The 27,178-nt window shown below is 37.8% G+C and overlaps 1 protein-coding gene across 4 annotated transcripts in view; it reads right to left on the bottom strand.

The window, feature by feature from the left end:
- The window catches only part of OSBPL1A (oxysterol binding protein like 1A), a 360,414-nt gene that overhangs the window by 163,814 nt on the left and 169,422 nt on the right, over positions 1 to 27,178 (bottom strand). For 3 of the 4 annotated variants that reach the window (XM_037806384.1, XM_037806381.1, XM_037806383.1), the window contains 2 exons: positions 19,326 to 19,424; positions 18,034 to 18,156 (listed from right to left, as the gene is read on the bottom strand). In XM_037806384.1, the coding sequence (XP_037662312.1) occupies positions 18,034 to 18,156; positions 19,326 to 19,424 (222 nt within the window). Of the gene's footprint in view, positions 1 to 18,033; positions 18,157 to 18,683; positions 18,732 to 19,325; positions 19,425 to 27,178 lie in introns of those variants that run through there. The other variant, XM_037806385.1, reaches the window with a different exon arrangement.

Here is a 27,178-nt window from a genome sequence, read left to right as displayed (position 1 = left end):
AGACAGGAAGGGTGGCTACACAGGGTATATATGTTTGTCAAAACACATCGAACTGCAACTGCATTCATTTTACTGGATGAAAATTATACCCCAATAATGTTGATTTTAAACTTTTAAAGTAACAAATTGTAGAACACTGATAACTTTCCTCTGCAGATAGTAGCTAGTATTGGGAATGCTGGTGTCCCAGAGCTCGATCTCCAAGTCTTCCTAACTCAGCTGACAGTACCTCAAGGGTAATCCCATACTCCACCTTTCCTGAAATCTGAATCAACCCATAGAGCATTTATTCTTTTTGGCATCTGGTGATTATTTTGTCCTGCCTTGTAATTGTTCTTAATGTTTTACTTTGAAATAGGGATTTAACAAAGTAAAAAAAAACAATAAAAAATGAAACAAGTTCAGGGCGGGCAGCACCAACTACACACAGAAATTTGGTGCACCAATTGGACCCCCACAAGATTCAGACTCCCACTCATCACAAAGATAAAGTTGGGGAGAACAGGCTTGAGGGGAACAGATGACTCACGGACACCACCTGTTGGTTAGTCAGAGAAAGTGCACTCTACCAAGCTGTAGCTCTGACAACTTAGAGATAATTGTTCAAATAAGCTTACAAAGAATCCTGTCAAGATCAGCAAATGCAAAGAGGCCAAAAACAACAGAAAATTTTAAAGCATATGAAGAAACTAAAAGATATGGATAACCCAAACCCAAACACCCAAATCAAAAGATCAGAGGAGACACAGTACTTGGAGCAATTAATCAAAGAACTAATAACAAACAACAAGATCATGGCACAGGATATAAAGGACATGAAGAAGATCCTAGAAGAGCATAAAGAAGAATTTTCAAGAGTAAATAAAAAAACAGATGATCTTATGGAAATAAAAGAAACTGTCGATCAAATTAAAAAGATTCTAGATACTCACAGTACTAGATTGGAGGAAGCTGAGCAGCAAATCGGCGAGCTTGAAGAGGACAGGACAGAAAGTGAAAGAACAAAAGAAATACGAGAATCACTGGTGTTCCAGAAGGGGAAGAGAAGGGTAAAGGTCTAGGAAGAGTATTCAAAGAAATTGTTGGGGAAAACTTCCCAAACCTTCTAAACAACATAAATAAACACATCATAGATGCCCAATGAACTCCAAACAGAATAAATCCAAATAAATCCACTCCAAGACATATTCTGATCAGATTGTTAAATGCTGAAGAGATAAAGCAAGTTCTAAAATCAGTAAGAGAGAAACAATTCACCACTTACAAGGGAAACAGCATAAGACTAAGCAGGAGGACTACTCAGTGGCCAGAGTGGAGGGGAGAAGGCAGTGGCAAGACATATTTAAAATTCTAAAAGAGAAAAATTGCCAACCAAGAATTTTTCACCCAACAAAGCTCTCCTTCAAATTTGAGGGACAGCTTAAATTTCTCACAAACAAATGCTGAGAAAATTTGCTAACAAGAGACCTGCCCTACTTGAGATATTAAAGGGAGCCCTAACATCAGAGAAACAAAGGAGAGAGAGGTATGGAGATAGGTTCAGAACTAAAGAGATTCAGTATGGGTATGTTAAAGAACATTAAGAGACAGAGGGAAAAATATATCTGACAAACATAAACCAAAGGATAAGAAGGCTGATTCAAGAAACGCCTTCACAGTAATAACACTGAATGTAAACAGATTAAACTCCCCAATTAAAAGATGTAGATTGCACAATGGATTAAAAACTATAAACCATTAACATGTTGCATACAAGAGACTCATCTTAGACACAGGGACACAAAGAGATTGAAAGTGAAAGAATGGAAAAAATATTTCATGCAAGCTACAGCCAAAAGAAAGCAGTAGCAGTAATATTAATCTCAGATAAAATAGACTTTAAATGCAAGGACATTATAAGAGAAAAAGAAGGCCACTACCGACTAACAAAAGGGACAATTCAACAAGAAGAAATAACAATCATAAATGTTTATGGACCCAATCAAGGTGCCCCAAAATACATAAGACAAACATTGGCAAAACTAGAGGAAGCAACAGATGTTTCCACAATAACTGTGGGAGACTTCAATACATCATGATCCCCTGTAGATAGATCAACCAGACAGAAGAACAATAAGGAAACTGAAAACCTAAACAATCTGATAAATGAATTTGAATTAACAGACATATATAGAACACTGCTTCCCAAATCACCAGGATACACATTCTTCTCTAGTGCTCACAGAACTTTCTCCAGAATGCTTCAAAAAATTTTTAAAAATTCAAATTATTCAAAGCATATTCTTTGATCACAACAGAATACAATTAGAAGTCAATAACCATCAGAGACTTAGAAAATTCAAAAATGCCTAGAGGTTAAACAACATACTCCTAAACAATCAGTGGGTTAAAGAAGAAACAGCAAGAGAAATGGCTAATTATATAGAGATGAATGAAAATGAGAACACAAAATATCAAAACCTATGGGATGCAGCAAATGCAGTACTGAGGGGGAAATTTATAGCTCTAAATGAATACATTAAAAAGGAAGAAACAGCTAAAATCAAAGAACTAATGGAGCAACTGAATAAGCTAGAAAATGAACAGCAAACTAATCCTAAACCAAGTAGAAGAAAAGAAATAACAAGGATTAAAGCAGAAATAAACAATACAAAACAAAAAAACAATAGACAATAAATAACACCAAAAGTTGGCTCTTTGAGAAGATTAGCAAGATGGACAAGTGCCTAACTAGAATGACAAAATTAAAAAGAGAGAAGACCCAAATAAACAAAATAATGAATGAGAGAGGCGACATTACTGCAGATCCCAAAGAAATTTAAAAAATTATAAGAGGATACTATGAACAACTGTATGCCAACAAACTAGATAATGTATAGGAAATGGACAATTTCCTGGAAACACGCGAACAACCCAGAATGAGCAGAGAAGAAATACAAGACCTAACCCAACCAATCACAAGCAAAGAGATCCAATCAGTCATCAAAAAGCTTCCCACAAATAAATGCCCAAGGCCAGATGGCTTCACAGGGGAATTCTACCAAACTTTCAAAAAAGAACTGACACCAATCTTACTAAACTCTTTCAAAACATCAAAGAAAATGGAATACTACCTAACACATTTTATGAAGCTAACATCAATCTAATACCCAAATCAAGTAAAGATGCTACAAGAAAGGAAAACTACAGGCCAATCTCCCTAATGAATATAGATGCAAAAATTCTCAACTAAATATTTGCAAATCAAATCCAAAGACACATTAGAAAAATCATACACCATGACCAAGTGGGGTTCATTCCAGGCATGCAAGGATGGTTCAACATAAGGAAATCAATCAATGTATTACAACACATTAACAAATCAAAAGAGAAAAATCAAATGATCATCTCAATAGATGCTGAAAAAGCATTCAACAAAATCCAACATCCCTTCTTGATAAAAACACTTCAAAAGGTAGCAATTGAAGGAAACTTCCTCAATATGATAAAGGCAATATATGAAAAACTCAGCCAGCATAGTACTCAATGGTAAGAGACTGAAAGCTTTCCCTCTAAGATCGGGAACGAGACAAGGATGCTTGCTGTCACCACTGTTATTCAATATTGTGCTAGAAGTGCTAGCCAGGGCAATCCGGCAAGACAAAGAAATAAAAGGCATCCAAACTGGAAAGGAAGAAGGAAAACTGTCATTATTTGCAGATGATATAATCTTTTTTTTTTTTTTTTTTTTTTTTTACCAAATAGAATCATTTAATGAGTGCATTTCTTCACACCGAGCTTTGACAATTACTAACCCCATAACCAGAATATCATTATCAAACGAAAAAAAATTGACAATTGGTACTTAAAATCATGATGCCAGTTGAAAGTGCTTGACTTTCTCTAAATGTCTCATTAATGTCTTTTTTTTTTCCAGTTGGTTTGTTTCTATTGGGATCCAAATAATTTAAATATTGCATTTGGTTAGTATATCTCAACTCCTTTAATTTCAAGTTCCTCTCCTTTTTTTTTAATCTTACATTTTATTTGTTGAAAAGACCAGGCCATATTTTTCTGAAGAATTTCCCACATTCTGGATTTTGCTGGATGTATCCCCTTGGTATTATGTAACATATTCTTCTGTCCCTATATTTCTTGAAACTGGTAGTTGGGAATAGATGTTTGGTAAAATGCAGGCTTTATTTTGTGACATGAAAAAACTTCGTAAATGGGGTTCGGTTTCCTATTGCATCCCATTGAGGCAGACAATGTCTAGTTGTCTCTTTTTTTACATATTACAGTTGTTGATCCATGTGTTCAGGCATTTTGAGCCTGATCTAGCCATTATAAAGTTCCCCAACAGCTTTTCTCCTAATGGTTTTTTTGTTTTTTTGTTTTTTTGTTTTTTTTTAATCATCATTTTATTGAGATATATTCACATACCACGCAGTCATACAAAACAAATTGTACTTTCGATTGTTTACAGTACCATTACATAGTTGTACATTCATCACCTAAATCAATCCCTGACACCTTCATTAGCACACACACAAAAATAACAAGAATAATAATTAGAGTGAAAAAGAGCAATTGAAGTAAAAAAGAACACTAGGTACCTTTGTCTGTTTGTTTGCTTCCCCTACTTTTCTACACATCGATCCATAAACTAGACAAAGTGGAGTTTGGTCCTTATGGCATTCCCAATCCCACTGTCACCCCTCATAAGCTACATTTTTATACAACTGTCTTCGAGATTCATGGGTTCTGGGTTGTAGTTTAATAGTTTCAGGTATCCACCACCAGCTACCCCAATTCTTTAGAACCTAAAAAAGGTTGTCTAAAGTGTGCGTAAGAGTGCCCACCAGAGTGATCTCTCGGCTCGTTTTGGAATCTCTCTGCCACTGAAGCTTATTTCATTTCCTTTCACATCCCCCTTTTGGTCAAGAAGATGTTCTCCATCCCACGATGCCGGGTCTACATTCCTCCCCGGGAGTCATATTCCACGTTGCCAGGGAGATTCACTTCCCTGGGTGTCTGATCCCACGTAGGGGGGAGGGCAGTGATTTCACCTTTCAAGTTGGCTTAGCCAGAGAGAGAGGGCCACATCTGAGCAACAAAGAGGCATTCAGGAGGAGACTCTTAGGCACAAATACAGGGAGGCCTAGCCTCTCCTTTGCAGCCACCGTCTTCCCAAGGGTAAAACTTATGGTAGAGGGCTCAACCCATCAAACCACCAGTCCCCTATGTCTGTGGTCATGTTAGCAACCATGGAGGTGGGGTAGGCGAATACCCCTGCATTCTCCACAGGCTCCTCAAGGGGGCACTACATCGTTTGTTTTTTTTTTTTTTTCCTTGTTTGTCTTTTTTCTTTTTTTTTTTTTTTTTAACTTTCCCTTCTTTTTTCAAATCAACTGTATGAAAAAAAAAGTTAAAAAGAAAACAAACATACAATAAAAGAACATTTCAAAGAGACCATAGCAAGGGAGTAAGAAAAAGACAACTAACCTAAGATAACTGCTTAACTTCCAACATGTTCCTACTTTACCCCAAGAAAGTTACATACTATAGCAACATTTCAGTGAACTTGTTCCTACTACATCCATCAGAAATTAACAGACCATAGTCATTTCTGGGCATCCCCAGAACGTTAAATAGCTTATCTGTTCTTCTTGGATTATTGTTCCCCCTTCCTTAATTGCTCTCTACTGCTAGTTCCCCTACATTCTACATTATAAACCATTTGTTTTACATTTTTCAAAGTTCACATTAGTGGTAGCATATAATATTTCTCTTTTTGTGCCTGGCTTATTTCGCTCAGCATTATGTCTTCAAGGTTCATCCATGTTGTCATATGTTTCACCAGATCGTTCCTTCTTACTGCCGCGTAGTATTCCATCGTGTGTATATACCACATTTTATTTATCCACTCATCTGTTGATGGACATTTGGGTTGTTTCCATCTCTTGGCAATTGTGAATAATGCTGCTATGAACATTGGCGTGCAGATATCTGTTCGTGTCACTGCTTTCCGATCTTCCGGGTATATCCCGAGAAGTGCAATCGCTGGATCGAATGGTAGCTCTATATCTAGTTTTCTAAGGAACTGCCAGACTGACTTCCAGAGTGGCTGAACCATTATACAGTCCCACCAACAATGAATAAGAGTTCCAATTTCTCCACATCCCCTCCAGCATTTGTAGTTTCCTGTTTGTTTAATGGCAGCCATTCTAACCGGTGTTAGATGGTATCTCATTGTGGTCTTAATTTGCATCTCTCTAATAGCTAGTGAAGCTGAACATTTTTTCATGTGTTTCTTGGCCATTTGTATTTCCTCTTCAGAGAACTGTCTTTTCATATCTTTTGCCCATTTTATAATTGGGCTGTCTGTACTATTGTCATTGAGTTGTAGGATTTCTTTGTATATGCAAGATATCAGTCTTTTGTCAGATACATGGTTTCCAAAAATTTTTTCCCATTGAGTTGGCTGCCTCTTTACCTTTTTGAGAAATTCCTTTGAGGTGCAGAAACTTCTAAGCTTGAGGAGTTCCCATTTATCTATTTTCTCTTTTGTTGCTTGTGCTTTGGGTGTAAAGTCTAGGAAGTGGCCTCCTAATACAAGGTCTTGAAGATGTTTTCCTACATTATCTTCTAGGAGTTTAATGGTACTTTCTTTTATATTGAGATCTTTGGTCCATTTTGAGTTAATTTTTGTGTAGGGGGTGAGGTAGGGGTCCTCTTTCATTCTTTTGGATATGGATATCCAACTCTCCCAGCCCCATTTGTTGAAAAGACCATTATGGCTCAGTTCGGTGACTTTGGGGGCCTTATCAAAGATCAGTCGGCCATAGATCTGAGGGTCTATCTCTGAATTCTCAATTCGATTCCATTGATCTATATGTCTATCTTTGTGCCAGTACCATGCTGTTTTGGCAACTGTGGCTTTATAATAAGCTTCAAAGTCAGGGAGTGTAAGTCCTCCCACTTCGTTTTTCTTTTTTAAAGTGTCTTTAGCAATTCGAGGCATCTTCCCTTTCCAAATAAATTTGATAACTAGCTTTTCCAAGTCTGCAAAGTAGGTTATTGGAATTTTGATTGGGATTGCATTGAATCTGTAGATGAGTTTGGGTAGAATTGACATCTTAATGACATTTAGCCTTCCTATCCATGAACATGGAATATTTTTCCATCTTTTAAGGTCCCCTTCTATTTCTTTTAGTAGAGTTATGTAGTTTTCTTTGTATAGGTCTTTTACATCTTTGGTTAAGTTTATTCCTAGGTACTTGATTTTTTTAGTTGCTATTGAAAATGGTATCTTTTTCTTGAGTGTCTCTTCAGTTTGTTCATTTCTAGCATATAGAAACATTACTGACTTATGTGCATTAATCTTGTATCCCGCTACTTTGCTAAATTTGTTTATTAGCTCTAGTAGGTGTATCGTTGATTTCTCAGGGTTTTCTAGATATAAGATCATATCATCTGCAAACAATGACAGTTTTACTTCTTCTTTTCCAATTTGGATGCCTTTTATTTCTTTGTCTTGCCGGATTGCCCTGGCTAGCACTTCCAGCACAATGTTGAATAACAGTGGTGACAGCGGGCATCCTTGTCTTGTTCCTGATCTTAGAGGGAAGGCTTTCAGTCTCTCACCATTGAGTACTATGCTGGCTGTGGGTTTTTCATATATGCTCTTTATCATGTTGAGGAAGTTTCCTTCAATTCCTACCTTTTGAAGTGTTTTTATCAAAAAGGGATGTTGGATTTTGTCAAATGCTTTTTCAGCATCTATTGAGATGATCAATTGATTTTTCCCTTTCGAGTTTTTAATGTGTTGTAATACATTGATTGTTTTTCTTATGTTGAACCATCCTTGCATGCCTGGAATGAACCCCACTTGGTCATGGTGTATGATTTTTTTAATGTGTCTTTGGATTCGATTTGCAAGTATTTTGTTGAGGATTTTTGCATCTATATTCATTAGGGAGATTGGCCGGTAGTTTTCCTTTTTTGTAGCATCTTTGCCTGGTTTTGGTATTAGATTGATGTTAGCTTCATAAAATGAGTTAGGTAGTGTTCCATTTTTTTCAATGTTTTGAAAGAGTTTGAGTAAGATTGGTGTCAGTTCTTTCTGGAAAGTTTGGTAGAATTCCCCTGTGAAGCCATCTGGCCCTGGGCATTTATTTGTGGGAAGATTTTTGATGACTGATTGGATCTCTTTGCTTGTGATGGGTTGGTTGAGGTCTTCTATTTCTTCTCTGGTCAGTCTAGGTTGTTCATATGTTTCCAGGAAATTGTCCATTTCTTCTACATTATCCAGTTTGTTGCCATACAGTTGTTCATAATATCCTCTTATAATTTTTTTAATTTCTTCAGGATCTGCAGTTATGTCACCTTTTTCATTCATTATTTTGTTTATATGGGTCTTCTCTCTTTTTGATTTTGTCAGTCTAGCTAGGGGCTTGTCAATCTTGTTGATCTTCTCAAAGAACCAACTTTTGGTGATATTTATCCTTTCTATTGTTTTTTTGTTCTCTATGTCATTTATTTCTGCTTTAATCCTTGTTATTTCTTTTCTTGTACTTGGTTTAGGATTGGTTTGCTGTTCATTTTCTAGCTTCTTCAGTTGATCCATTAGTTCTTTGATTTTGGCTCTTTCTTCCTTTTTAATATATGCGTTTAGTGCTATAACTTTCCCCCTTAGCACTGCTTTTGCTGCATCCCATAGGTTTTGGTATGTTGTGTTCTCATTTTCATTCGTCTCTATATATTTAGCAATTTCTCTTGCTATTTCTTCTTTAACCCACTGATTGTTTAGGAGTGTGTTGTTTAACCTCCAGGTATTTGTGAATTTTCTAAGTCTCTGATGGTTATTGACTTCTAATTGTATTCCATTGTGGTCAGAGAATGTGCTTTGAATAATTTCAATCTTTTTAAATTTATTGAGGCTTGTTTTATGTCCCAGCATATGATCTATTCTGGAGAAAGTTCCGTGAGCACTAGAAAAGTATGTGTATCCTGTTGATTTGGGATGTAATGTCCTGTAGATGTCTGTTAAATCTAATTCATTTATCAGATTGTTTAGGTTTTCAATTTCCTTATTGGTCTTCTGTCTGGTTGATCTATCTATAGGAGAGAGTGATGAGTTGAAGTCTCCCACAATTATTGTGGAAACATCAATTGCTTCCTTTAGTTTTGCCAATGTTTCTCTCATGTATTTTGTGGCACCTTGATTGGGTGCATAGACATTTACGATTGTTATTTCTTCTTGCTGAATTGCCCCTTTTATTAGTATGTAGTGGCCTTCTTTGTCTCTCAAAACATCCCTGCATTTGAAGTCTATTTTATCTGAGATTAATATTGCTACACCTGCTTTCTTTTGGCTGTAGCTTGCATGAAATATTTTTTTCCATCCTTTCACTTTCAGTTTCTTTGTGTCCCTGTGTCTAAGATGAGTCTCTTGTATGCAACATATTGATGGTTCATTTTTTTTGATCCATTCTGCGAATCTATATCTTTTAATTGGGGAGTTTAATCCATTTACATTCAACGTTAAAACCGTGAAGGCATTTCTTGAATCGGCCATCTTATCCTTTGGATTATGTTTGCCATATTTTTCCCTCTCTCTATTAATATCCTTTATTGTACCCATACCGAATCTCTTTAGTACTGAACCTTTCTCCAAGTCTCTCTGTCCTGTCTTTGTTTCTCTGTCTGTAGGGCTCCCTTTAGTATCTCCAGTAGGGCAGGTCTCTTGTTAGCAAATTCTCTCAGCATTTCTTTGTCTGTGAAAAATTTAAGCTCTCCCTCAAATTTGAAGGAGAGCTTTGCTGGATAAAGTATTCTTGGCTGGAAATTCCTCTCACTCAGAATTTTAAATATATCGTGCCACTGCCTTCTCGCCTCCATGGTGGCTGCTGAGTAGTCACTACTTAGTCTTATGCTGTTTCCTTTGTATGTGGTGAATTGCTTTTCTCTTGCTGCTTTCAGAACTTGCTCCTTCTCTTCTATGTTTGACAGTGTGATCAGTATATGTCTCGGAGTGGGTTTATTTGGATTTATTCTATTTGGAGTTCGCTGAGCATTTATGATTTGTGTATTTATGTTGTTTAGAAGATTTGGGAAGTTTTCCCCAACAATTTCTTTGAATACTCTTCCTAGACCTTTACCCTTTTCTTCCCCTTCTGGGACACCAATGAGTCTTATATTCGGACGTTTCATATTATCTATCATATCCCTGAGGTCCATTTCGAGTTTTTCAATTTTTTTCCCCATTCTTTCTTTTATGTTTTCATTTTCCATTCTGTCATCTTCCAGGTCACTGATTCGTTGTTCAACTTCCTCTAGTCTTGTACTATGAGTGTCCAGAATCTTTTTAATTTGGTCAACAGTTTCTTTAATTTCCATAAGATCATCCATTTTTTTATTTAGTCTTGCAATGTCTTCTTTATGCTCTTCTAGGGTCTTCTTGATTTCCTTCATATCCCGTACTAGGGTCTCATTGTTCATCTTTAGTTCTTTGAGTAGCTGCTCTAGGTGCTGTGTCTCTTCTGGTCTTTTGATTTGGGTGCTTGGGCTTGGGTTATCCATATCGTCTGGTTTTTTCATATGCTTTATAATTTTCTGTTGTTTTTGGCCTCGTGGCATTTGCTGACCTTGATAGGGTTCTTTTAGGGTTTGTAGACCAGTTGAAGTCCTTATCTCTAATTTATCAGATCTACAGCTTCGTGGAGTACACTTTCTCTAACTAACCAGCAGGTGGCGTCCACGAGCCACCTGTTCTCCACAAGCCAGATCTCCCCTGCTTAGCCTTTTTGGTGAGTGGGGGAGTGAGTCTTGTGGGGCCCAATTGGTGTCCCAAGCTTGCGTGTGTAGTTGGTGTTGCCTGCCCTGTATGTGGGGCGTGTTTCTGGGCAGTCGGGGAGGGGGGGTGGCCCTAACAATCAAATCTCCCTGATGATCCTAGAGTTTTAAAGCTACTGCAATAGTCTAATCCTTCAGTTCAGTCCTGCCACAGTTTGTCTCTGCCACTGACCCACAAGTCTTTGGTATTGGCGTATGGCTCCTGAGACTTGCAAGTGGGCCCCTCTTCCAGGCTGTGCACCCCGGGTCCTCTGTTGAGGGATGACTGTGCTATGTCGCAGGTGAGTGCCGTCCCCCCAGGGCAGTTCTGGGCTGCTGGGCTGTGTTGGGAGGCTCCCAGTCTGCTCAAATGATGGCTGAATGGGGCTCTGTTAATTCACACTGCTCCCCCTTCCCAGCTCTGGGACATTCAGCTGAGGTTGCAGGGAAGGCTAATGTCCACGCCCAGTTTTGTGGTGTGTGCCTGTTATCTGAAGCACTTCCGTCACACTGGGTTGTCTGGGGCAGCTCTGGGCTATGGGGCTGGTGATGGGCAGGAGTGTTTCCTGTCCACCAGGATGGTGGCTGTGAGCGGACACCCCCCTTTTCTTGGGAAGTTGTGTTGTTTAGTGAATTTTCTCAGCCACTGGATTATTGCCTTTTGTCTCAGAGCTCTCTTAGTTCTGCTCTTGACTTGACGTGCCCAAATTTCAATTCTTTGAAGCTTTCTGTATTGAGCTTCTTAGAGTAATTGTTTTAGAAAAAGCAAAAAGGATTTAAAAAAAAAAAAAAACAAAAAACAAAAAACAAAAAAACGGCCCTCCTCAGAGATCTAATGGGTTATTGAAATGCTAATAGACAAAGCAACCAGGGCCATTAAGGAAAGGTGCCCAGGGCAGAGAGATCAGCCTTGCTTCGGGATTTGCATATGCGCCTCAAGGCCTGATCTCCGCCCTTCCCCTTTCTGTGTTCACCAGAACTCCAAAAATCCTCTGCTTTTATTTTGGAGTTTTTCGTGTTGTTTTTTTTCTATGCCTGTCTCCTCTCTGCTGGGCTGGCTGCTCTCAGAGTCTCTGGTGTCTGGCCTCAGTCTATCTATGGTTGGAGTTTGAATCAGTAGAATGAGTTTCCGGTAAGAGCAGCCACTGCAATTCTCCCTTCTCCTTCCTGGAGCTGACAGCCCCTCCTCCCCCGGGACTGAGCCTGGCAGGGAGGGGCGCGGGTCCCCTGGCCGCAAAAACTTACAGATTTCGCTGATCTCAGCAGTTCCACGTTTTCATGAGTGTTGTATGAAGTATGCCCAAAGACAGATTGCTCTGTGGTGTCCAGTCCACGCAGTTCCTGGCTTTTTACCTACTTTTCTGGAGGAGTAACTAAAACATACAGCTCACCAGTCTGCCATCTTGCCCCGCCCGATATAATCTTATATATGGAAAACCCTGAGAAATCAATGACACAGTAACTAGAGCTAATAAATTTAGCAAAGTGGAGGGATATAAGATTAATGCACATAAGTCAGTAATGTTCCTATACACTAGAAATGACTGAAGAGACACTCAAGATAAAGATACCATTTTCAATAACAACTAAAAAAATCAAATACCTAGGAATAAACTTAATCAAAGATGTAAAAGACCTATACAAAGAAAACTACATAACTCTACTAAAAGAAATAGGGATCTAAAAAAGATAGAAAAATATTCCATGTTCATGGATAAGGCTAAGTGTCATTAAGATGTCAATTCTACCCAAACTCATCTGCAGATTCAATGCAATCCCTATCAAAATTCCAACAACCTGCTTCGCAGACTTGGAAAAGCTAGATATCAAATTTAATCGGAAAGGGAAGATGAGTCAAATTGCTAAAAACATTCTAAAAAAGAAAAATGAATCAGGAAGACTTACACTCCCTGACTCTGAAGCTTATCATAAAGCCACAGTAGTCAGATCATCATGGTAATGGAACAAAGACATAGTAATCAATTGAATCAAATTGAGAATTTGGAGATAGACCCCCAGATCTACAGTCAACTGATCTTTGACAAGGCCCCCAAAACCAACAAACTGGGACATAACAGTCTTTTCAAGAAATGGGGCTGGGAGAGTTGGATATCCATATCCAAAAGAATGAAGGAGGACCCCTACCTCACACCCTACACAAAAATTAACTCAAAATGGGTTAAAGACCTCAACATAAGAGACAGTACCATAAAACTCCTAGAAGATAATGTAGGAAAACATCTTCAAGACCTTGTATTAAGTAGTCACTTCCTAACCTTACACCCAAAGCACAAGCAACAAAAGAAAAAATAGATAAATGGGAATTCCTCAAACTTAGAAGTTTCTGTACCTCAAAGAAATTTGTCAAAAAGGTGAAGAGGCAGCCAACTCAATAAGAGAAAATATTTGGAAACCATGTATCTGACAAAATACTGATATCTTGCTAATATAAAGAAATCCTACAATTCAACAACAATAGTACAGACAGCCCAATTCTAAAATGGGCAAAAGATATGAAAAGACAGTTCTCTGAAGAGGAAATACAAATGGCCAAAAAACACATGAAAAAATGTTCAGCTTCACTAGCTATTAGGGAGATGCAAATTAAGATCACAATGAGATACCATCTGACACCAATTAGAATGACTGTCATTAAACAAACAGGTAACTACAAATGCTGGAGAGAATGTAGAGAAATTGGAACTTTTATTCATTGTTGGTGGGACTGTATAATGGTTCAGCCACTCTGGAAGACAGTCTGGCGGTTCCTCAGAAAACTAGATATAGAGTGACCCTTTGATCCAGCAATCGCACTTTTTGGTATATACCCGGAAGATCTGAAAGCAAGGACATGAACAGATATCTGCACGCCAATGTTCATAGCAGGAATATTCACAATTGCCAAGAGATGGGAACAACCCAAATGTCCTTCAACAGATGAGTGGATAAATAAAATGTAGTATATACACACGATGGGATACTACACAGCAGTAAGAAGGAAAAATGTCGTGAAACATATGACAGCATGGATGAACCTTGAAGATATAATGCTCAGTAAGATAAGCCAGGCATAAAATGAGAAATATGTTACCACTAATGTGAACACTGAAAAATATAAAATAAATGGTATATAATGTAGAATGTAGGGGACCTCGTGATAGAAATTAGTGAAGGGGGAACGATAATCTAATAAGAACAGATAAATTATCATGGGTAAATTTAACGTTCTGGAGATGCTCACAAATGACTATTGTTTGCTAACTTCTGGTGGGTATGGTAGGAACAAGTTCACAGAAATGTAGTTATCTTCGGCTATCTGTTTTTCTTATTCCTTTCCTGGGTTATAATCTGTATATTTCCTTGGGGTAGAATAGGAACATGTTGGAAGTAATATAGTTATTTTAGGTTATTTGTTTTTTCTTATTCCTTTGTTTTGGTTTTGTTTGAAATGTTTTTTTATTGTCTGTTTTTAATTTTTTCAAGTTAATTAAAAAAAAAAATGAAAAAAAATATGCAGAGCCACCGTGAGGAGCTGGGAGAAAATGCAGAGGTGCTGGGCTTCCTCACCTGGATGGTTGCTGATGTTCTTACAAACACTGAGGACTGGCAGGTTGATGTGCCAAACCCTCTTTCACAGGACTTGCCCTTAAAAAGCCTGTTACTGCAAATGAGAGGCTATACCTGCTCATAACTGTGCCTAAGAGTCTCCCCCTGAATCCCTCTTTGTTGCTCAGATGTGGCTGTCTCTCTCTAGCTAAGCTAACTTGGTGGGTGAAATCACTGCCTTCCCCTCTAGGTGGGATCTAACACCCAGGGGTGTAAACCTCCCTGGCAACGCAGAACATGATTCCTGGGAGGAATCTGAACCTGGCATTGTGGGATGGAGAACATCTTCTTAACTAATAGGGGGATGTCAAATGAAATAAAATTTCAGTGGCTGAGAGATTCCAAACGGAGTCGAGAAGTCACTCTGGTGGGCACTCTTATGTACTATATAGACAACTAATTTTAGGTTTTAATGAATTGGAATAGCTAGTAGTAGATACCTGAACCTATCAAACTCCAACCCAGTAGCCTTGACTCTTGAAGACGATTGTATAGCAATGTAGCTTAGAAGGGGTGACCGTGTGATTGTGAAAGCCTTGTGGATCACACTCCCCTTTATCTAGTGTATGGATGGATGACTAGAAAAATGGGGGCAAAATACTAAAGGAAAAATAGGGCAGGAGGCAGGAGGTGGGGGACAATATGGTTGTTCTTTTTTTACTCTTATTTTTTTATTCTTATTTTCACTTTTTCTGGTACAAGAAAAATGTTAAAAAAAATAGATTGGGGTGATGAATGAACAACTATATGATGGTAATGTGATCAATTGATTGTATACTTTGGATGATTGTATGATGTGTGAATAAATCTTAATAAAAAATGCTATAGAAAGATTTAAAAAAATGAAACAAGTAATTTTCCTTTGCATACCTGTCAGCCATAGATGCCCTATTTCAAAGATCAAAGACCCCCCCTCCCAATCCCAAAGCAACAACTGCTAAGAATTCCCCCACTTTTGTTCTCACCAAGTAGTAGTATATTATGTACACCATTTCATCCTGTGACCTTTTTGCTGAACTATATATTTTAAATATACCAACACATATAAATCTGTCTCATTCTTGTATAGATGTATCAATATTTATGTATCCAGTCTATGAATGTACAGGCATCTTTCTGTACATTCATTTTAATTAGGAATCATTTACTGTTATATCTGGAAGGTTTTATATTACTTTCTCATTTGGTTAAAATTTAACACCAACTGCTCATACTTCTAACAGAGATACAGTATAGGTCCTAGAGAATCCAGACATCCTCAACAAATAAAACCCACACTTTGCTGGAAATGCACAAAGTCTCTAAGAGCCTATACTAGCACTGCCCAATAGAAATTTCTACAATATAGAAATGTTCTAAATCTGCTCTGTCCAATATGATAGCCACCAGCCACACGTGGCTACTGAGCACTTGAAATGTGTCTGTTTAAAATGAGGAACTAAATATAATTTTAATTACTTTAAATGTTATTAGACACATGTGGCTAGTGGCTGTCATATCGGAGAGTGGGGTCTATACCAATACTTGGAATTTCTCTTCCAATTTTTATTTTCAATTTGCCATCAAGACAACAACCAAGAGTCCAAAATCTCTATAAACTTGTGTTAAACCTGTCTCCCTGGAGGCCTAACCTCAAAGCAGTGATAGAGAGTCAAGAGAACATTTTACGTTTTTGGATGCCATCACTTGTGGAGAGGTAAAATGAGACCAAAAGTAGCATTTGACATAGCCATTTTTTTTTCAATATGGACCTTCTTTTCCATTTCTTACAGTTCTATTTAACCTGAATCATCTAGAGAAAATGAGTTTTGTGGTTACTTCAGATGGTTTAAGAGAATTCTAGTCTTCAAGTTCCTCATCTTCCTTGGAATATCTATAGATATCTAGAATAGATCTGTTCCACAAACTGCCTCAAGAATTTCCTTGTTACTTAGACATACAAGGACACCCTGGAGCCAATCTACCACAAGCTACAATTCAATATACTTCAAAATTCATTTTAGATTTTACCTATTTTGGACCATATTCCAGAAGCTGAGACAAAGTCAAGATTCACAGAATTAGCATTCAAATTCTGTTGGACACAGATATGTCTACAAACTACAAAACCTGAGAATGCTTAAACTGGCTAATATTAGCATTGACTTCAGGTGCTATAAAACCTAGAAGGCAAAAACTTCATGGTCTTACAGTTAACATATACATGATATTCAAATAAGGAATAAAATGAAAAACAGAGTTGAGATTGACAGCATGAAATTTTGAAAATTATGTTAAAGGAGAAACCTTTCTGCAAGGAAGTTTAATGGTATGAAAGTTATTATGCTTTTATTTTACCTGTAGCTTCCATAAGAAAGGTCTTAAAACCATCATAATGCTGAGAAAGGTATCAGTATGTTTTATAAGTCTTTCCAAGTTTTATCATTTACCTTATCTTGAAGGCAGATAAACAGGGAATTTTTGTGTCATTAATGGAATACTGATCAGAAGTTAAAATATTTTGCATAGCTTTATTTTTTATTGCTTAACATGATTTTGGTAATAGATATTTAAACCTTTCCTATTTATTCAACACTTCTAATGTTAAATAGATGTTCTAATAGTTGCTACCTTTGCCAACTGAAATTTATGTTTATGGTTATCACAGTACACATGAGAATTTAAAATAGAAGTACTGGTAAAGTGATTGTCAAAAAATCCTGGGAAATGTCTTCAACAAAACATGGAAGAACTCAAATTCTTTCACATTCTATCAAAAATTAAGGACTCAAACAGTCAAAATCTTTTTTATGTAAGTTTATAGGACCTTAAATCAATAAAACTCCTTAGGTATCAGTAAACTTCATTAAAGTTATTGATTTAAAGTTATTATTATTCAAATCCTGCAACTACGTCATGTAATTTTAAAAGGGGATTAAATTTACACGGTAGATTCATAAGATCTGACGTAATTATTTGGATTGAAACTGATGATCCCTTCATAGCTCTAATTCCTCCAAACACAATTCCCATTCTTTTATACACAAGGTGGGTTTAAAAGGTACAGCCATAAAATTGATGACAAAAAATATCTATTTCATTTCAATTAAATATGCTGATATTTCTCTACAGACAAGGCATTGATGTCACTTCAGATGAGGGCTTCTCCATTCATTACTGACACTTCACCTTACCTCAAGGCAATGAAGGTACAGATTATGAGTGGTTTTACATGAAACTACTGACCAGGGAAGGTATCACTATGGTTGCATTATTTAAACTCTGAAATGCGCAGTGAAGTCATAAAGGGTAGCAAGTCAAGCAATGCATGCTCCCCCTACTGGCAGCAGTTTTCAAATAGAATGACCATCTGATTACAGCAACCTAAAAATTTTAATTAAAAAAGATACAAATAAGCACAACCTGTATCTTCAGAGACATCTGATAGTATAACCATGGCAGAGACATTATAAACACCAATAGAATATGACTGAACAAAAAATAATATTATTTTCAGTGTTGTCAGAACTCTTAATTGCAAAACCTCACAATTAAAAAAATAAAACAAAATCTTGGTAAAACCTGAGTGACCGATTATTAGCTATAAAGGTCAGATCATGTTTTCCTATTTACCGCTAATGACTCCTTCATGTCTACAGCAGAAACTGCACCCTCCTCTTCGTCATCGCTCAACTGGTCCTGGGAACAGTAGTGAGTGCTGTAAGCGGAATGCTCTTCTATTGCTTCTAGCCAGTCCTGAAATAATCCAAGGATTTAAATAAAAACGAAAAAAGTATCGTCACTCAAGAGAGATATGACAACAATCTGGTGAGCATAAAATTTACAAGGAGAAATAAAGGTGATTACCCATGAAATAATGATCCAGGTCCCTAGACCAGGACACGACTGGATCAAACAATTCTCCCTACACTTAAAAGAATATCTATAAATTTACATATTCATTAATATTAATACTCATACACATCATAGAAATTAAATAACAGGTGAATTTTATACCTTAAAATCATAGATTCTCAACACCGTTGAGTAAGTTATTATATAATAATGGAACCAGATGCATCATTTCTCTTACCTGAAATCAAATTATAAGCACAAGAAACTCAGATCATTTTAATACAAAAAACTGCCCTGATGACTCAACTTTTACTGTGTTTTTGTAAAAAGCACTAATTTCCTAAAAGGACAGTAATAAGTTTGGTCTAAAAATACATGTCTTACTTCTTCCTCATTTTCTAACAGCATTACTCAGGGTCATAACTTACCATGTTTAGAAATGCCAAGACAGCAAGGATCATGAATTGGACTATTTAGGGTTCTCGGCAGTCCAAAGTTAGCCTCTTGGGAAAGTAGACATTATTAACTACTTAACACGATTTACATAAAATGAGATTACTCTACAAATATTGCAGTGATTTAAAAAAATATGGATTCTCCAGTAAATTACTATAACATGAACCTTAACTTTCTGGCTTACTGCTGTTGCTCGCCTGCCACAGAGGAAGACAGAGTCTATCCTGCAACAAGCCCCAGAACACCTGGATGGTAGACCAGATGCTGGCAGTTGCCAGCTGCAGGACTGTGGGAACCACTGCAAGCCTGCAGTCATCAGTTTTCTCACCTATGAATTAAGGGATAGACTAAATAATCATTTAGGCTTTTTTTCCAATACCAATGAAGGCCCTTTGAGTTCAGAGAATCAAAACAAACAAAAAACATTTATGAACAGAAAATACCTGCAGGTACATTTTGATAAACAGCTAATTCATAAATCAGATTTTTCAAAGCCTTCACATAATTACCCCCATTAAAATGGTATGATTAGCAAGATTTTAGATGTTAATATTAAACCAGTTTTATGTTCTCATGTTTGTTAATGATCTTTAAGTTTATGAAAGATCAATTACCTCTCTTGACTGCTGAAGGCTATTCTTAGGAACCCTGAAGCCATGAATAGTGTCATCAAAGCATTTAATAAAGAAGAGGCAGCTATCAGTGGATTTTACCTTAGAATTAGAGAAAAAGTAAGACAACATTAACTCACATAAAATATCTGGACACAAACCCAAAAGTATTAACATGACTTGATGATAGCCAATTGAAAAATTTTTTAAGATATTGATAAACATTAGGAAAAAATTACAATGGGACTATCAAACGTGTTGTAGGTTATTAATGTCAAATCTGGCTTTCACATTCTTAGTGACGCAAAGTACTGATAGTCCATTAGGTATTCGGTTTTGTCTTTATCTTTTCTATTAAATATAACCTAGGATGCACTTTGTCTATGAAATCCTTCAAATACCACAGCTTCAATTTCTTATTCATACCACTCTCCTAAACTTTCTGTTTGAACTGAATGTAGAAAATGTTTGAGCCCAGTGTAGAAGAATGAGTGGTAGTAAAGTTGATAAAGAAGGGGGAAAGGAAGAGTGGATAAGAAAAATCAGGAATAATTATGTGTTTTTGAAAGATAAATTTGAGAAGAGAGAAGACTTTTGCTTTGAGATCCTACCAGATGACCACTCCTTGCAAAATACAACTATAAAACCTGGACTGAATGAATGAATAAATAAATAAATAAACTAATAAGTAAGTAAGTAAGAGAAAACAACTACCTAAAGGACCTGGTGTGTGAACAAAAGCTGAGGGATGATGAGCCCTGCACACTCTCTAGGAGGGAAAGAAAGAAGGAGCTCTGTAAACCCTTTCCCATTCCCAAGGCATTAAGCCAGAGCAAAGAGCAGTCCACCACAGTCCACCTGGAAAAACCCAGTCTTTCTGCCTTTGGGAATTGTAAATGTGATCCAGGAAGCCATGAATATTAGTGAGAACAGGGGAATCACACAAAGGACAGTGCCAGAGAGAGAATCTCCCAAATCTGTCTACCCACAGCTCTAACTGGCCCGTGAACCTTGCATGCACAGAAAAGTCTCAAAGCAGCTCATGTAAACACATGATATCTGATCTGAAACCACAGCTGTCACCCAAGAAACAGAATATGCAATCCAAATCCAGCCAAGAAAATGACCTGCCAAAACAAAGGAAATAACATTTATCAGCTGTAATTTAACATTCATAATATTAAGGGAATAATCCAAAACTATGTGACGTGTGAAGAAGTAAGAAAGAACATATTTTCAAAAGAAAAAATTCTAATTATAAGGCAAAAATTGTCAGAATGGATATAAGAAACAGAACCATATACTGTCTACAAGAGTCAAAGGCCAGATAGTAGAGACAGGCTGAAAGTAAATGGGAGAAAAAGAGAGCTCGTGTGAACAATAAGAAGGTCAGGGTGGTTATATCAGGCAAAAGAGATTTCAAAACAAAATGCATTACAAGAGATAAAGAGGGCCACCTCATAATGATAAAAGGGCCAATTGATCAGGACAACAGTCACAAACATGTATAATGAACAGCAAAGGTTCAAAATACATGCAACAGAAATTGACAGGAATAAAGAGAGAAATAAACAATGCAACAAACACAGCTGGAGATTTGAACAGTCCTCTCTCAGCAGCAAAGTTGGCTGAGATACTACAACGAGCCCAAGATCAGCAAAGACCCAGGTCAGAACAGCACTCTGGGCCACCAAGACACCCGACAAGGGCAGAACACACATTACTTTCAAGTGCAGATGTACGTTTACTAGGATAATCCCCTTGTAGAGCCATCAAGCAAGTCTCAATATATTTCACAAGATGGAAACCATATAGGACATGTGGACTAACCAAAACACAATTAAGTCAGCGATCAAAACCGCCAAGATAACCAGGAAAACACAAATATTTGGAAATTAAACAACACACTTTGTCAGACCCCAGAAAAAGAGTCTAACATATAGAAGGAATGTCTGATCCAGGGGCCTTGCTGCTTATCTCATAGATACCAGGTGCGCCATAAACTAAGGGTTGAAAGCTGTTTTAGAAATCCCAGTAATAGTGGCACCTAGACCCCAAGGTCTTGCAGACAAGGCAAGATCAGATATGCCCATAAGATGAACGACCATAAACAAGCCAAAAGGCCTACTTCCTCCACATAGATAATACAGTGCACATCAAAGACGAGTAGTGTGTTAGAACCGTAGTAACCAGTCAGCAGAAACTGATAAGCACTCACCTAATCGAGGCCCAGAACACACTCGGCAGGACCCTTCTCCCGCAACACCCAACGTGGGTTTTTCCTTTAAAAAATGCTGCTCTCAGATAAAGGGCCGGAGCCATTTTTTCCTTTCTTTCTTTTCTGATGGCTCCCACCTGCTTTCTTCTGCTTTCTTCCTCTAATAAACCTTAAACTCTCTACTTAAACCATGACTCCCTGCATTGTGTGGATTCTTGAACAGCTCTGGACCTAACAACTTCTAAATATTTACTGGTTCAAAGAAGAAATCACAAGAGAAATGAAATATTTTGACCTGAATAATGAAAATACAACATATCAAAATTAGTGGGATGCAGCTAAAACAGTGTTTAAAAGGAAAAAGAATGCATTAAATTATTGTATTATTAAAGAAAACAGGTCTTGATTCAAAGCATCAACTTTAAGAAATTATGGAAGCAAATTACACTCAACACAAGAAGTTAAAAAAGAACAAAAATTATAGAAAGAAAAGAAAGCAGTTCAATTTCTACATACTAAGCAGAAAATGAAAAAATTTTAAAGTCCATTTATAGGGGCTTCAAACAATCAAACAAGAATACACAGGAATAAATTTAACAAAAAAAATTACAAAACATTATAAAAGGAAATGCCTTTTCAAAAATATACCTATCTCCTTACTGTCTATAGAATAGAGTCTGTTATTTCACATTTTGGTATTCAAGACCCCCACAATCTGCTCTCAAATTCCTCTCCAATCTAGCTCCCATAAAACCACCATTATTCTTTTCTCCACCGCACTGGCCCACTTGGAACTGTCAACGTAAGAAATAACCAGGGGGCTTGCTATAAAGGCAAGGAGAGTTTTACTGAGCAAAAGCAATATGCATGGAGTGGTCTAAGAATGGAAGCCTGCTCAGAGAGCTGCAGTCTGGGGACAGCTTCCGCGGCGTCTCAGAGGAGAGGAGGAGTGAGTGGTAGGTATGTACAAGTGGAATGTCCTTAGGCAAGTGGTCAGTTAATCAGCAAGTCCAGGAAGTAGGACCTTTGGGGAAATGGTTCTTAATTAGCAAGCCCTAGGAGCAGACGTTTGTGCAAACTCTGGGCCATCTGATGCATGTCAGCAGACTCTCTGTTGCCTAGTTTTCCTCATGGGGCAGAGGTCTCTGTTGTCACTGCAAAGGATCACTGGTATGTCAACTCAGCTAGCCTCCTTCTCTTCTTCATAGTTCCATGGATAAAGCAGAAGCTTAAGTAAACCAAGATGGTTAGTACAGTTATTAACCATTCCCTTTTCACAGAACACACCCAGGACTTGTTTCACACTATTATTTCTGCTGGAAATACATTTTTCATATCCTCCCATCAAAATCCAGTCTATGCAGGACTGTGGGAAAACGGCAGAGTAGGAAGCTCCAGGAATAAGTCCCTCCATCAGAACAACTATAAAATTGGCTGGAGCTGTCTAAATCAACAATATAGAAACTTCAGAGTCTAGGAGAACACTGGAGCATTGAGGGAAGAACAAGAGGCTGATAAATTGAGGTAAGTATCAGTGAATTTCACTCTCCATGCACCAGCTACGTTCCCTCATTCCCCAGCCTCATGGCTGGCAGCAGTGGGGTCAGCAGCTAATGCTCCTGGTGCAGCCAGGGTAGGATATAAACACCTGGTTCCCCAAGATCAGGGGTGTGTGGTTTGATTACTGATCAGTGCTTTTGATCAGCTACTACAGATCGCTGGGGGCCAGCTCTGAGGGCAGCCATTGTTTCACGCCTCCTTGAGCAAAAGTGGCAGAGAAGTCTTAAAGAGAATGTGTTTCCTTAAAGCCACGGAACATAGGTAAAGGGATGCATTAACTGGGCAAGCACTGAATCAAGAAAAGGCAGCTTCAAAGGCCACAAAAGAAGCTCCTGGTGCCCTGGCTGGCACCTCCCCCAGCCCCTCAACAGCTCAGCATGGAAGCACCCTGCGCTCCCTCCATGAGTCCCCTGGCCTTGTTCCTGCTGGGAAAGACTGACCCTGGAAAATTCTCTCAGCTTGGATCCCACCCTCCAAAAAATGTGCCCTCCAGGGAAAAGCAGCTTAGGACAGCTAAAGCAGTGTAGGAAACGATTAAGTAAAATACCTATGTCAAAGGATTATCTGCTTTGAGTTCTACAATAGAACACCTCAGGGAAGGACAAAGTCTATTTCACAGGTTGTTGAAGGGGAATTAAAATTCCTGCAAAAGGGGAAATACCTAAGGCCACCAGTAAGTACAAGCCCATGACAAGACATGGGCTCAGAAAAGACACAAAGGACCCTGTACTTTGCATTCACATAGAGCTGATCCTCTTGATGGGAGAACTGAACTCACAAGGACAGCACCAGACAACCCAAAGCCAACTTGCTAAAACTGTGAAAAGTGTTTTTTTTATTTGCATTGTTTTGCATGGTTTTGTTAGGTCCTGGCAGTCAAGGAAATTTCTTGTCATATACCAGAGGGATACAAACACAAAAACAGACAATTCAGAGACTAAATTTCAGAGTTAACATTTTAAAATATTAAAATGTACAGCATGAAACAAAGATTACAAGAAAAACAAAGGCAGAGGATAAAAGTCCAAAAAATATTAATGAAGACAACCAAACTGTGGACATACTGAACAGAGACTTAAAAAAAAAAAAAAAAAATGATCCTCAATATGCTCAAGAGATAAAGGAAAATACAGAGAAAGAACTAAAGCATATCAGGAAAACAATGCATGAACAATATGAGAATCTCAATAAAGAGATAAGAATTTTTAAAAGGAACCAAACAGAACTACTTAAGTTGAAGACCACAATATCTAAAATGAAAAATCCTGTAACATAAAAAGGAGTGATATGGGATTCTTGGTGGTGGTGGTGGTGCCTGACATTTTCATTGTATTTTATTTTTATTTTTCTTCCATCTTTTGTGTTTTTATTCTCCATTTTTTTTCTCCTTTTACTCTTTCTTTGGGGAAGAAATGGAAATGACCTCATATAGATTGTGGTGGTGAATACATAATTATGTGATTACACTGGGAATCACTGATTGTTTACTTAGGGTGCACTGTATGGTCTGTGAATAAAACTGTTTAAAAAATAAACAGAGGGATACAGGTGCTGGAGAAAATGTGGAGTGCGGGACGTACTTGTTCCCTGTTGGTAGGGAAGTAGAGTGGTGCAGCCCAGCTGGAGGGCAGTGTGATGGTTCCACAGGAAACTAACCATGGGGTTGCCATATGGTCCTACAACCCCATTATTTGATATATACTTGGAAGAACCAAGAGCAGGGACATGACTGGACATTGCACACTGGTGTTTATAGAAGCAGAATTCACAATTCGTAATGGAGAAAGGTGGCCTAAGGATACACTGAAGGATAAATGGAATGGTGAACTGTGATGTATACATACAATGGAATCTGAGCCAGAGCAAGAAGAAATGAAGTTGTGAGGTATGCAACTAGGTGAATGGACCTTGAGGACAAACAGTACGTTGAGTGAATCGAAAAGACAAACATTATAATGCCTCACTAATATGGACTAGCTATAATGCGCAAACTCTGAGAACTGAATCTGAGAGCATAGTTTATCAGGGGAAGGCTTCTGGTAAAGGTTCCTAAGATTGTCAGCTCTTACAGCAGTCACCTCTATTCGTGAGCTATAACGGTTGTCTCTAAGTTCTGAGATGCTTAGCTGTTTGTCTATAACCTGGTTGGGCCCTGGAACTTTGGGTATCTGTGTTACACCTGAGACTCAGAGCCAGGGTTCAGCAGTTATGAATGACAGTACTACCCCATATAGCAAATGTTAAAGAAGCTGAAAAAGAGATCAGACCTCAATTAGATATATGAATGAAATGGCCTTAATTAGAACTAAGGTAAACCAGACTACAGGGAAAAGGATATTGACTGTGTTTTAAAACCTCAGCTTCTGTGTGAGACCAAAGAAAGAGATGTTTATTTGGTGCAAAATCTATATTTTCTGTAGCATGCTATATACATTAACTTGAATGGTCACTTTATTCAAACACCATAATTACATGGAACCTTGAATAGGGGGTAAGATCTAGTTGGTGTGTACAGATTAATGTGAAACCCCAATACATCTCAGGGTAATTAGGACAGAGAATAAAAAGTATTTGCAAAGCCCCCTTGAGGGTCTGGGAAAAACGTGGAAACTTTAAACTTCCCCATGTAGGGAATTCCTTATATTCTCTCAAGCATTGGGGACTACCATTGTAGTAGGCCAAGTCCTCAATCTTGGGGCTTGCCCTTATGAAGCTTGTTACTGCAAAGGAGAGGCTAAGCCTACTTACAATTGTGCCTAAGAGTCACCCACCAGAGAACCTCTTTTGTGGCCCAGATGTGGCCACTCAGCAGGTAAACTCACTGCCCTCCCTGCTACGTGGGACATGGCTCCCAGGGGTGTAAATCTCCCTGGCAACATGAGGCATGACTCCCAGGGATGAGCCTAGACCAAGCATCATGGCATTGAGAAAGCCTTCCTGACCAAAAGGAGGAGGAGAAATCAAACAAAATAAAGTTGCCGTGGCTGAGAGATTTCAAATGGAGTTGAGAGGTCATTCTGGAGGTTATTCTTATGCATTATATAAATATCCCGTTTTAGTTTTTAGTGTATTAGAATAGCTAGAAGGAAATACCTGAAACTCCAGAAATGCAATCCAGTATCCTTGATTCTAGAAGATGATCATGTAACTATATAGCTTATACAATATGACTGTATGATTGTGGAAACCTTGTGGCTCATACTTCTTTTATCCAGTGTATGGACAGTTGAGTAGAAAAAAGGGGGACAAAAATAAATGAATAATAAGGGGGAAAAATAGTATGACATGTTTTGGGTGTTCTTTTTTACTTTCATTTTTAATCTTAGTTTTATTTTTTGGAGTAATAAAAACATTCAAAAAATTGATTGTGGTGATGAATGCACAACTATACAATGATACTATAAACAACTAATTGTACACTTTGGATACTTACATGCTGTATGAATACATATCAATGAAATTGCATTTAAAAAAAATAGCCTAGGGGGTTTCAACAGCAGATTGCAGGAGGCAGAAGAAAGAGTCAGTAAACTCCAAGACAATTGAAATGAGTGAGCCTGAGGACCAAAAAGAAAAAAAGAATTGGAAAAAGCAAAAACAGCCTAAGAGACCTGTGGGATACCATCAAGCATATCAACAAACGTGTTATGGGAATCCAAGAAGGAAAAAAAAAGAGAGAAAGGGGCAGAAGGAATAGTCAAAGAATAATGGCAGAGATTCCCAAACTTAGCAAAAGACATGAATATGCACATCGAAAAAGCCCAATGAATCCCACACAGGATAAGCTTGAAGAGAAACATGCGCAGACACATGGTGGTCAAACAAATGCAAAGGACAGAGAGAGTCCTGAAAGATGCAAGAAAAAAGCAACGGATTACATACAAGAGAGTCCCAATAAGACCAAGTTCCGATGTCTCATTAGAAACCATAGAAGCAGGAAGGCAGTGAAATGAAACAGTTAAAGTGCTGAAAGAAAATTTCCGATGAAGAATTTCAAACTTGGTGACACTGTCTTTCAAAAAAGAAGGAGAGGCAGGACAGAAGAAGATGGCAGCACAGAGAGGAGCGGGAGCTACTT

The sequence above is a fragment of the Choloepus didactylus genome, chromosome 16, assembly GCF_015220235.1.
Source record: "Choloepus didactylus isolate mChoDid1 chromosome 16, mChoDid1.pri, whole genome shotgun sequence".
Lineage (NCBI taxonomy): Eukaryota > Metazoa > Chordata > Mammalia > Pilosa > Megalonychidae > Choloepus > Choloepus didactylus.
This window is presented reverse-complemented; position numbering and strand designations above follow the sequence as displayed.